The 13,110-nt window shown below is 45.0% G+C and overlaps 1 protein-coding gene across 1 annotated transcript; it reads left to right on the forward strand.

The window, feature by feature from the left end:
- Positions 1-3,751: 3,751 nt before the first annotated feature.
- Positions 3,752-7,431, forward strand: LOC128503305 (patr class I histocompatibility antigen, B-1 alpha chain-like). Its single transcript, XM_053473349.1, has 7 exons — positions 3,752-3,783; positions 4,190-4,280; positions 4,656-4,919; positions 5,419-5,697; positions 6,001-6,273; positions 6,588-6,686; positions 7,199-7,431. Exons 2-7 carry the CDS (start codon positions 4,217-4,219, stop codon positions 7,264-7,266), a joined length of 1,047 nt encoding a protein of 348 aa, XP_053329324.1. The 5' UTR covers positions 3,752-3,783; positions 4,190-4,216; the 3' UTR covers positions 7,267-7,431.
- Positions 7,432-13,110: the final 5,679 nt, after the last annotated feature.

Here is a 13,110-nt window from a genome sequence, read left to right on the forward strand (position 1 = left end):
CTAGCTTTTTAAAGCTTGTTAAAGCAGGTGCTCAGCAGAGTTAGGGGAGGAACAGTGCCCTATGGTTAATGAAGGGCCGCTCCTCGGGGGCGGGGTTAATGGGGAAGTGAGGCTTTCTCTTGAGTGGATTGTGAGTGCAAGTGTGGTTATCTCTGAATGGTAGTCTTCCATTGTGGGGCGTTGATCGTGCCTCAGTTGAAGGAATAGTGGGGTAATAGCTGTTGACACCACGTGTTAGTTGGAGCCATGTTTTTTTATAGTTTGACTCTTTCTGTTTCAGATGTTTTGCAGACTTTTTTCTGAATCTTGCAGGTCACAGAATGAAACCATTTCTCCAGAAAGTTCCAGAATTTGTGTCGGGGGGGAAGAACTGTACTGAGTTTCTCCACAGGCTTCCGATATCGAGCTTCATCCTCTCTCCTGAGCAGGTCTCTCTCTACGGTCTTCTGCTCTCCATAAGCAGCACAGGTCTGTTTATATGTGCGCCCCGACCGACGCCATCGCCCCACCGATCGGACCCGCTCTACTAAGGCCTGCGCGACCTCAAGCAAGTCATCCGTTTCACCAGCTCAGGCACTCTACAAGTGTTATATTTCAAATGACCTATTTTTATTTTGAACTGAATCCAATTTCTGAAACCTGCTCTGCGACCCAATAAACTGAACGTTTGGGGTTTATGATGATTGATCTAATTCTATGTCTGCGTATCCCAAAGAGTGCCTCACGCGCCGCTGCTTTTAGACGTCCGGCTAAACCCCTTTTGTATCTCTCAAAATACAGCCATTTCTCTTATATTTATGTCTTTTTGTGGGATGGCGGGATCACTCGCGTGTAGCGGACTAAATGAAACATGACTCCATGAGTGCGTTCTGTGCGTGTCACAAGGTCATGCATACCCCGAATGGTTGGTGATTTGAGAATAAATCTGTAAAAAGGAGATAAAACTGAACGTCTCTCTGTTTTATGTCTTTGTGTGTCTTGGTGGTTAATGTCCTCACTGTTCTGTGGCTTATTCACAATTGAAGGACAGCTTGTGCACAGTCACCGTCCTTGAAATTCAGGCATAAGATGATGCCTTTATGGCTAACGGATTGCAAGCTTTTGAGTCTAGCTAGGTCTGTTCATCAGGTATATTATACCTTCCTGTGACCGTTCTGTAGGAAATCTTCACTTTATGGCACCAGTGGAAGAAAATGCCTAGAAGAGTGAGAAAACCCCTAATGAAACGGATAGATATATAATTACACATGGAGGTAACAGCAGAGAAGCCGGTGTGGTTTGACCCCAAACCCCTGGCCGGTCGGGAGGACAGCAGCGTACTTTAAACTTCACCACGCGAATCCTCCATTAATAACGTACGGTTATCCGGTGTATTTTGCCCAAACTGCAGAAATATAAAGCCTGGGATTAAATACAATAATACTAAAAGAAGCCCCTGAAAGCCGTACCCGGGCCGAGCAGCAGCTCCATATCAGCTTTTAGCTTTAGCGCCAACCCAAACTTTCTCAAACTTTTTCTTTATCATTGATTTGTGTTTAGTTTAGGATGCGTGGGACGCTCCACTGGTTTCGCTTCCTCTCGGATAACTTCTTCCCGTATCGAGGGGCCGGTGATCTGCGTCCGGAGTCTGAGAATCGCCGGTTCCTTTGTTAACGTTTTGCACCCTAATCGCCTGATGGACCTCTGAGGGACCTGCTCCGGTCACCCGTGTATTAACCCCCTGGACCTGGGGTTAAATGGACATATACATATAACGTGCCTCTCTCCGCATTCTCGTATCCGGACAGTTAGATCGCCTATGTTATAGTGCCACCGGAAATGTTTCTTTTTGCACAGCGTGATATTTTGGCAGGATTTTAACCCCTTAAGGACAATAGGGGTTATTACTCGTAGTATATTGTGGGACAATGGCTATTTTAACATTTTTCGGTGTTCCTGTTTAGCTGTGATTTTCTTCTTTCTCATTTCGTGCTCCCACACATATTATATATTGTTTTTTTCAGGACAAACAGGGCTTTCTTTAGATACCATTAATTTTATCATATCATCTAATTTACTATAAAAAAAAATGATAAAATATGGGGATTTTTTGTTAAAAAATTACTTTTTCTCACTTTTTAAACAAAAAACTTTTACTCATCTGCAAAAACGAATGAAAAAAACCTGCTAAATAGATTCTACTATTTGTCCTGAGTTTAGAAATACCCAATGTTTTTATGTTTTTTTTGCTTTTTTCTGCACGTTATGGGGCAATAAGTACAGGTAGCGTTTTGCTATTTCAAAACCTTTTTTTCCAAATCTGGTAATTCTTCCCCCCATGTGCCATTTCGGGTATCTTTGAAGCCGGCCAATGCAATTTACCCCATCAAGTCATATATTTTTAAAAACTAGACACCCCAAGGTATTTCACATGCTGGTAATTTAACCCTTTCCATGCACTAATTTTACCACCAGCCTTTGTGAAACTTTATGGTAGTAAATTTTTTTGTATTTTTTTCACACACGTTGTACTTCAGGTATAAATTTATCGCTCCTGGTATATGTCCTTGTCAAACAACACCGCAATATGTGTTCAGCAACATCTCCTGAGCGCAGTGATACCCCACATGCATGAGTTTGTTGGGTTATTTGGGAGGTAAAAGGCCGCCTTTGTGAGGTGTGTATTTTTTGGCCATTTAGACATCTGATCCTACTGCCCCCATGTCCCATATTTGGGACACCTTTGAACCCGGCCAATTCAATTTATCCCATCCACTCATGCATTTTTTAATACGAGACACCCTATGGGCATTTGTAATGCCAATATTTTAACTCTTTCCATGCTGGAATTTTTGTAAAGATAAAGAATTTTAGGACTTGCTTATTTTTTTTTTTTTTTTTTTGGTGACAGTGGGGATTTTTATGTTACCATATTATTTTTATTTTTTTTAAACATTTTTTTAAATTTTTTTTAAAAATTTTTTTTTAATTTTTTATTTTTTTTTTACTAATCACTCATTAGTGAGCTGGGCTCCATTGACCTTGCATGGTTGGATGCAGTACCTGCATTCAACCTGCAGGAGGAGCTCGAGAGTTCACAAGAGGGTCTGGATAGACCCTCTATGAACTCATTTCTATTGTTGATGCCATCCTGTGAATGACGGCAACGTCATTTACAGGATGGCACTTGTGGTTGCTCCTCGGAGCAATCACAAGGTGATCGGGGTCGGGGGGTTGTGTTACTGACATGCCTCGATATCGAGGCATGTCAGTAACACCATTTATGCTTAGGAAGCGATTCAGATCGCTTCCTAAGCTGTTTTAGCCGGGCGCCGCCGCGATCTTTCATGATCGGTGCGGCGGCGGCCATTTTTCTTCCGGGGAGGGCTGCCAAGGGCTGCCCTCCCCGAATCCACGGTCAGCCTCACTTGGGAGGCTTCCGTGGATGCTGCAAAGCCGCCGATGCAGCTATTTAACGGCAGCCCGTACATGTACGGGGATTGTCGTTAAGGGGTTAAATACTGTTTCCTTCCAATCTTGCCCCGAATGCACTCTTTTTTATTCTCATGCTTCCATATGAAAAGCTCTGGACCACCTCCTCCCGGCGATCCTCCACACTCCATCCTGCCCTAAAAGTCCCGAAGCCTGCGTTACCGGACGCTCTCGCAGATGGCACTGGTGTTCTATCAAACGATCAGAAGGCAGGCAGCAGACTCTCTATTGGCTGCTTTCATTACTCGGCTATTATTACTGTAATTACTGAACTCCCAAACACTACAAGCAGAAGCAGACTCTGCTGCGAAGGTCGGTATAAAAATCCTCTTCTGATACATCCTGCGACAGATGCCTTAATCAGGCTTTGGTCTCATCTTCATTCAGCAGCCACATGCGTCTTTAAAGCCTCTCATTATATTAACCTCTACCACTTCTGCTGGGAGGCCGTTCCACTTATCTACCACCCACTCAGTAGAGTAATAATCCTCTGTTCTCTTGGTTATAGAGAGGGCAGAAAACGATGGTTTATTACTGGAACGTGTCGTGTCTGAGCTGGTCCTTTGTCAGCATCGTGTCCGGGCTGCTGGGACGGATTTCATTCTCTTGTGGTTGGATCTCCATTTCCTGGATATATTTTATCAGCCGGGACCGAAGAGGTTTCTCATCACATGTTCCCGGGTAATAAGGAAGTTGATTTTTTTCTTGTTTATTACAGGGAAATTATTCATGGCCGTTCACTTGGATGAGAAGCATGAAGATTATTTTGCTGATTTTGGTCCCCGTGGCAGTGTGCGAAAATCACACAGGTGAGACGGCATTTGTCGATGTGCGCAGGAGGTGGAGGAAGATACGGTGACTTATTTACTTAAATAATTTAAAGCTGCTGGGACAGAACATTTCCACATCCTGTCTTTGGAGGAATTTCCTGGCAGATCGGCCCCATTCGGCCCATCTAGTCTGCCTGTTATTCCTGCTGTACACACTCAAACTCATTGGTCTCGTCTTAGACCAATCAGGCGCCATATGCCTATCCCATGCATGTTTAAATTACCTCACTCTATTAGCCTCTACCACATCTACTGGGAGGCTGTTCTACCCCCGTCTCAGTAAAGGTGGGGGAGATTGAATTCAATTATCTAGAATACACCTAATCTACTGCTAACCTTCTGCTTCTCCCATAGGAAGCCACGCGTTGAACTATTACTTCACGGGACTGTCTTCGTCTGATTCGAGGCCGCCTTTCTTCTCGGTGATTGGATATGTAGATGACAAACAGATCGACCGATATGACAGTGACGGCGGACAGGCCCAGCCGGTAGCAGAGTGGATGTCATTGTTTGGGGGCCCAAGATACTGGGAGACAGAAACTAAGAAGCGTCAGACCTGGGTGGCTGAATATCGGGAACATTTCAAGGTTGAAATGAGCATTTCCAACCAGACCCAGGGTGAGTGAAACCGAATCCAACGCGAGGCAGAACCTTGGCGAATGTCCCTCAGCCATGGAGCCCCACGGGGCCCTGGGGTTTATTCACTAAAGAATGACTTGTAGATGAGTTATATCTCACCCCGATACCTATCCGGTCCTATAGCGCCAACCATCCTATTAACTCCTCAAACCGCTGGTGGGTCTTTGCGCATGAGCCTTTACCTAAAATGAAGACCGTACATGTAGGTTGGCCAGGGGGCAGTAGGAGAGATATTACCCCCTGAAACCCAGAATCACCTGAATGTCAAACAGGATCTGTAATAATGAGCCTTCCGGGAAGTTTCTTAGAAGATCTGACTGTGAGGGAATTGCCCCAAACGAGATGTAGCCAGGAGACGAGGAATGTATGAATGGAACATGGTATTACTCCAGTATATTCAGCAGAAGTTAATGCAGCTGTACAGGCAGGACTGTTACCGGCGTTTAGATATGAAGCCTTCATTTTCTGTTCCACGCAGGTTTATGTGTCTACCAGGTGCTGTTTGGCTGCGAGCTGGATGCGGATGGTAGCTCCAGATCATATTATCTTTTTGGCTACCAAGGGAAGGAACATATCCGCTTTGATAAGGACAGAATGTTGTATGAACCGGCCACGGAGCGGGCAAGAATAACCACAGACAGATGGAACGGTGAAAGGAGCCGCCAGTCGGAGCGGGACAAGACGTGCCTGGAAACGATTTGTATCGAGTGGCTGAAGAAATATATAAGATATGGAAAAGAAGAACTGGAGAAGAAAAGTAAGCAAATTCCCCCGAAATGTGCTGAGTACAAACCCTACCCATCACAAAACCAGCAAATACCCCATAATGCATGCTGGTTTAGCTGTGTTGGGAGAGTTAATTACATTGTATCGGTTACATTGTATCCAGTTTGCTCGGAGGGGAGGCTGCCTGCTCTGTGTGTGAATTGTTACACCGTGTCTGACGGCAAGGAGCCAGCTATGCCGCTTCTATTGCCAGTAACTGAACACAGCCTTCGCCCTCTTAGAATTGTCTATAAACTAATGATATTGTAAAATACGTTTCTTCTTTTTCGATCAGTTCCACCGGAGGTGACGGTGACAAGTCTGAGCACACGTGGGGTCACTAGGCTCCACTGCTGGGTGTATGGGTTTTACCCCCGGCACGTGGATGTGACGTGGATGAGGAACGAGAAAGATGAGCTTTACTCAGAGGAGGCCAAACAGATCCTTCCCAACTCAGACGGTACTTATCAGGTCCGAGTTACTGTGGAGGTTATGCCTCAGGATGGAGACAGCTACGCCTGCCACGTGGATCACTGCGGCCTGCAGAACGTTCTTGTTACTAGGTGGGGTAAGTGCCACGAAGGGACATCGGACACGTTAAAGAAACCAAACAAAATGAGCTCTCTCTGTATACATCTATTCTTCAGAGACATAACTAGGGATCTCGGCCCCTGGGGGAAGGTCAGAGGTCATGCCCCTGGTTGATCCTACATGTAGGACACAGGGTCACCGCTGATGGGTGGTTCAAGTGTGGCCATTCCATTGGTTGCTATGGTGATAAGACCACTTTCTTTGCACCAGAATACAGCATTCTTCACAAAAATCCCTCATAAGGGTTTATTGTCCGCTCGCCGTAATTCTTCACCTTCTCGATGTCCCCAGATCCCGTTAGGAGATCATTCCTCTACGAGCTGGTTGGGGTCCCAGTGCTGGTTCTGGTGATCATCGCTGCTGGATTCTTTATGTACAAGAAGATGCCACGTAAGATTTGTCTCTTTATATGAGAATTTTTCACTTTTTCAGGAGTATCCCTAAGATCGGGCCTGGACTGGCCAAACCGGGCAAATGCCCATGGACGGGTGGCTATTGGCAGGTCCTTCAGTGTGTCCCCGCTGACTCGATACACACAGCTGTACTTTGTTTTTCCTTTACCGGTATAATATTGGGGCTTAATTTAACCTCTAAAAACCTGTATTCTCACGTTCTCGTCTTTACTCATTTTACCAATGGTGGTGAATTCTCCGTCTCAACTGTCCTTACTTTAAAGGATCAACTACAGCAAATAAAATATAATTTACCTTTTAAAATGCTGGATATGATGGGCAGACATTTTTTTTTTAAATATCCTGTTTTTTTGGTTAGAAAAAAAATCTGAGGAAAATTTACATTAGTGATACCGAATGTACCAAATGTAACTGGTTTCACATATTATCCATACTCGCACCAACTTGTGGGCACAAGAATTTTAATTGTCTCCCTTTTCATTAATTCAGTAAAGAAAAATCAGCATGGGGTCATCTTTCTCCGGGGCAACGCACGAGGCAGACGTGACAATGGCTGAAGAGGCTTTGGGCTGGAAAAAGTGCCACGAGTCGCGGTAACGTCTCCGTCGGATCTGGCAGAAATGAGTATCGGTGGCCACGGCCTGCATCATATGTGAAACGTGTCCTACTCCTGCTTCTCTAGAGTTTCTTTAGTATTTAAATATAAATGGTGGATTAACCTGCATTTTTCTCCTTGTCTTTTTCTTCATAAAGCCCATCTCCTGTGTGGCAATAACCACAATAACCAAAACAATGGGTCTCCAGGTTCTAATGGGGGCAAATTTAAGGGTCCAGATGTTCAGCACTGTATACAGGAATAACCCCCAGTGCTGTATACAGTAATATAAACCCCAGCGCTGTATACAGTAATACCACCCCAGCGCTGTATACAGTAATGTCTGGTTTTATCTCATTTTGTTCCAATAAACTCCCATTATCTGCAGACCTGGAGCCGCCGTTGCTGTCGATCATGTGAAATTTTGGGTGACTTACCCAGCTCAAACACCACACTGAGCTGATGCTTTATGGCGATGCTAATGAAGTCTGTTTTTTTCATGGACTTTCATTAAAGTGCCTGGCTGGGTCATTGAGATTGAGTCATTCTATTGTTTCTCACAAGCAGTATGATAAGGAGTCGGGGTGAAAACATTATATTATGAGGCAAAAACTACAACTGGGTTGAAAAGAAAAAAGCTCTGAAAATATGTTTTTAATTTGATACGAGGAGTAGAAATAACAGCAGGAATTTCCCTGTCAAGATTTATTTAATCAGGTTTCTGGCTGCATCACAAGAAAAGCATCTACCTAGTAACTAGTGATGTCATTGCAAAATCGTGCCTGGATTGGTTCTTGGGAGACACGCCGTTTCTGGGAAATCAGGTCGATTCTTTTAGTTCAGAAAAGAAGAGAAAAATTCCCACCAAAAGGGGGCGCCACTGTATAGAGAAATGCCCAGTGTAATCTACACCGCGCATGAAGAACCAGATCCTTCCACTATAATCACCCAACAAGAGACTACTGAGCCTTTTCTCTATAACTCAGAAAAATAGGACTGCGGCCTTTCAAGTGATTTTATTTTATAATTAAACCTTTAGTGGTTTTAGCTTCATAGTTTTCTGTGTAACAAAAGTATTTCCTTACTGAGAAGGTGGTGGATGAGTGGAATAGCCTCCCTGCAGCTGTGGTAGATGTTGTATGAGATGTTGGCTTATAGCTACGCTGACTAGAGATCATGGCCAAGGACCAAGTAAGCTTTCAGGTTTTATATTGCGTCCCGGTCTTTTGGCTAAGATCAAGTGAGTTCCTGTGGGGGGGGAAGCGTGAAGGCCCGAGATTGCAATTTGTCCCCCGTCTTTGGCCGATGGTGTTTGTGTCGGGTTAAGCGCACATTTTGCACTTATTGTTTTGCATACAGCAGCCCCGGCCTTTTGGCGAGGTTTATACGCGATTTATTTTTATCACATCAGCCTCAATACAACTATTTGGAAAGCCCAGTAAACATACAGAAGATACCGGAAAGCCAAGGGGGGGGGCGCGTCCCCTGAGAATGTCCGGCTTTTCTGGTGAGGAGAGGCGTTAGGTAACTGTTTTGAGTGCAACCTCCTCCTCAATAATATACAGTAATACCCCCCAGTGCATTATACAGTAATAACCCTGGTGCTATATACAGTAATACCCCCCCCAGCACTGTATACAGTAATACCCCCCAGTGCATTATACAGTAATAACCCTGGTGCTATATACAGTAATACCCCCCCCAGCGCTGTATACAGTAATATAACCCCAGGGCTGTATACAGTAATATAACCCCCAGCGATGTATACAGTAATAACCCCCAGCCCTGTATACAGTAATATAACCCCCAGTGCTGTATACAGTAATATAACCCCCAGCGCTGTATACAGTAATATAACCCCCCAGTGCTGTATACAGTAATATAACCCCCAGCGCTGTATACATTAATAACCCCCAGGTGCTGTATACAGTAATATAACCCCCAGCGCTGTATACAGTAATATAACCCCCAGCGCTGTATACAGCAATATAACCCCCCAGCACTGTATACAGTAATATAACCCCCAGCGCTGTATACAGTAATATAACCCCCAGTGCTGTATACAGTAATATAACCCCCAGCGCTGTATACAGTAATATAACCCCCAGCACTGTATACAGTAATATAACCCCCAGCGCTGTATACAGTAATATAACCCCCAGCGCTGTATACAGTAATATAACCCCCAGCGCTGTATACAGTAATATAACCCCCCAGCGCTGTATACAGTAATATAACCCCCCCGTGCTGTATACAGTAATATAACCCCCAGCGCTGTATATAGTAATATAACCCCCAGCACTGTATACAGTAATATAACCCCCAGCGCTGTATACAGTAATATAACCCCCCAGCGCTGTATACAGTAATAACCCCCAGCACTGTATACAGTAATATAACCCCCCAGCGCTGTATACAGTAATATAACCCCCAGCGCTGTATACAGTAATATAACCCCCAGCGCTGTATACAGTAATATAACCCCCCAGCGCTGTATACAGTAATATAACCCCCAGCGCTGTATACAGTAATATAACCCCCCCAGTGCTGTATACAGTAATATAACCCCCCCGTGCTGTATAAAGTAATATAACCCCCAGCACTGTATACAGTAATATAACCCCCCCGTGCTGTATACAGTAATATAACCCCCAGCGCTGTATACAGTAATATAACCCCCAGCGCTGTATACAGCAATATAACCCCCCAGCACTGTATACAGTAATATAACCCCCAGCGCTGTATACAGTAATATAACCCCCAGTGCTGTATACAGTAATATAACCCCCCAGCGCTGTATACAGTAATATAACCCCCCAGCACTGTATACAGTAATATATCCCCCAGCGCTGTATATAGTAATATAACCCCCAGCACTGTATACAGTAATATAACCCCCAGCGCTGTATACAGTAATATAACCCCCCAGCGCTGTATACAGTAATAACCCCCAGCACTGTATACAGTAATATAACCCCCCAGCGCTGTATACAGTAATAACCCCCAGCACTGTATACAGTAATATAACCCCCCAGCGCTGTATACAGTAATATAACCCCCAGCGCTGTATACAGTAATATAACCCCCCAGCGCTGTATACAGTAATATAACCCCCCCGTGCTGTATACAGTAATATAACCCCCAGCACTGTATACAGTAATATAACCCCCAGCGCTGTATACAGTAATATAACCCCCCAGCGCTGTATACAGTAATAACCCCCAGCACTGTATACAGTAATATAACCGCCCAGCGCTGTATACAGTAATAACCCCCAGCACTGTATACAGTAATATAACCCCCAGCGCTGTATACAGTAATATAACCCCCAGCGCTGTATACAGTAATATAACCCCCAGCGCTGTATACAGTAATATAACCCCCCAGCGCTGTATACAGTAATATAACCCCCCCGTGCTGTATACAGTAATATAACCCCCAGCGCTGTATATAGTAATATAACCCCCAGCACTGTATACAGTAATATAACCCCCAGCGCTGTATACAGTAATATAACCCCCCAGCGCTGTATACAGTAATAACCCCCAGCACTGTATACAGTAATATAACCCCCCAGCGCTGTATACAGTAATATAACCCCCAGCGCTGTATACAGTAATATAACCCCCAGCGCTGTATACAGTAATATAACCCCCCAGCGCTGTATACAGTAATATAACCCCCAGCGCTGTATACAGTAATATAACCCCCCCAGTGCTGTATACAGTAATATAACCCCCCCGTGCTGTATACAGTAATATAACCCCCCCAGCACCGTATACAGTAATATAACCCCCAGCGCTGTATACAGTAATATAACCCCCAGCGCTGTATACAGTAATATAACACCCAGCGCTGTATACAGTAATATAACCCCCCCGTGCTGTATACAGTAATATAACCCCCCCGTGCTGTATACAGTAATGTCTGGTTTTATCTCATTTTTGTTCCAATAAACTCCCGTTATCTGCACAGTCCGGGTCGGCTTCTCCTTTTTCTGTAACCAAGTAAGAGACCGCAAAAAAAAAATTATCATTTATTTAAGTCGGTTATGGATAAAATTGTCCGCAGTGTTTTCACCTCGCAGCTCCGCACCGTGAGGTCAGCATCAACACCTCCCCAAACAATGCTGTAAACAGCGAACGTTATGTGCAAATGTATGCAAATTTATGTAAACTATTACCATATTGCCAACATTACATGCGCTGAAGCCCAGCCAACCCAACACCGGCTGGCCCAGGTGTCCCAATGATATCCCTTCATGCCACCGGCACCGGCCCCAGGAATGTTCTGCCCTCAACCTGGCGGCTTGTGCTCCACGAGTCCCACCACCTGTAAGGATGATTAACCCTTACACCACACCAATGACCAACAGCCCGCCATGACAGCAGCAATAATGGCGATGGACGGTGGGGCGTTGTTCTTTACAACAAAAGGACGCTTGTTGGCAATCACGTGTTATTTTGGTTCCCCTCAAACAGTTAAAGAAAAGATGTTTTTGATCTGATACGAGGGACAGAAATAACAGCAGGAATTTCCCTTTCACGATTTATTTAAGCATCTAACAACTAACTAGTGATGTCATCGCAAAATCGTGCCTGGATTGGTTCTTGGGAGACACGCCGTTTCGGGGAAATCAGGTTGTTTCTTGTAGTTCAGAAATCATGAAAAAAAATCCCACCAAAAGCGGGCGCCACTGTATAGAGAAATGCCCAGTGTAATCTACATCGCGCATGAAGAAGCAGATCCTTCCACTATAATCACCCAACAAGAGACTACTGAGCCTTTTCAGAAAAATAGGAATGCAGCCTTTCAAGTTATTTATTTTTATAATGAAACTTTTAGTTGTTTTAGCTTCATAGTTTGACTAGACCGTCAGAGGTTTCTGTGTAACAAAGTATTTCTTTACTTCCAAGGTGGTAGATGAGTGGAATAGCCTCCCTGCAGCTATGGTAGAGGTTGTATGTAAAGACACCCACAAAAAAAAAAAAAATCATAATGGCAAGAATATTTAACAAATTTGGAAAAAAACAGAAATCTAAAAAAATAAATTAACTTATAAATAAATTAAATAAGTTGAATAAATAACATTTACTAAACAGATATGCCTTGAAACAGCATGCCTGTGCCCCCTCTGCCCTGAAAAGGCTGCTTGTACCCCCTCTGCCCTGTAACAGCCTGCCTCCCCCTCTGCCCCTGAAATAGTCTGCCTGTGCCTACTCTGCCCTGAAACAGCCTGCCTGTGCCTGCTCTGCCCCCCAAAAAGCCTGCCTGTGCCCCCTCTGCCCCTGAAACAGCCGGCCTGTGGCCCCTCTGCCCCTAAAACAGCCTGCCTGTGCCCACTCTTCCCCAAAACAGCCTGCCTGTGCCCACTCTGCCCCAAAACAGCCTGCCTGTGCCTGCTCTGCCCCCAAAAAGCCTGCCTGTGCCCCCTCTGCCCCTGAAACAGCCTGCCTGTGCCCACTCTGCCCCATAACAGCCGGACTGTGCCCACTCTGCCCCAAAACAGCCGGCCTGTGCCCACTCTGCCCCAAAACAGCCGGCCTGTGCCCACTCTGCCCCAAAACAGCCGGCCTGTGCCCTCTCTGCCCCAAAACAGCCTGCCTGTGCCCACTCTGCCCCAAAACAGCCTGCTTGTGCTCGCTCTGCCCCAAAACAGCCGGCCTGTGCCCACTCTGCCCCAAAACACCCAGCCTGTGCCACTTCTGCCCCTCAACACTAATACTTTCATTAACTCACTCATTCACTCGCTCAGCCATGCTAATGAAGTCAATAATATCGACAATAAATTCATAAAATAAAAATG

The sequence above is a fragment of the Spea bombifrons genome, chromosome 8 (genome assembly GCF_027358695.1).
Source record: "Spea bombifrons isolate aSpeBom1 chromosome 8, aSpeBom1.2.pri, whole genome shotgun sequence".
Taxonomy (NCBI): Eukaryota; Metazoa; Chordata; class Amphibia; order Anura; family Pelobatidae; genus Spea; species Spea bombifrons.

Bases quoted from the DNA above. Each gene is read 5' to 3' on its own strand.
- LOC128503305 (XM_053473349.1), top strand. From the start codon at position 4,217: ATGAGAAGCATGAAGATTATTTTGCTGATTTTGGTCCCCGTGGCAGTG. The intron at 5,698-6,000 runs GTAAGCAAATTC...TTTTTCGATCAG, and splicing joins AGAAGAACTGGAGAAGAAAA to TTCCACCGGAGGTGACGGTG. The intron at 6,274-6,587 runs GTAAGTGCCACG...CGATGTCCCCAG, and splicing joins CGTTCTTGTTACTAGGTGGG to ATCCCGTTAGGAGATCATTC.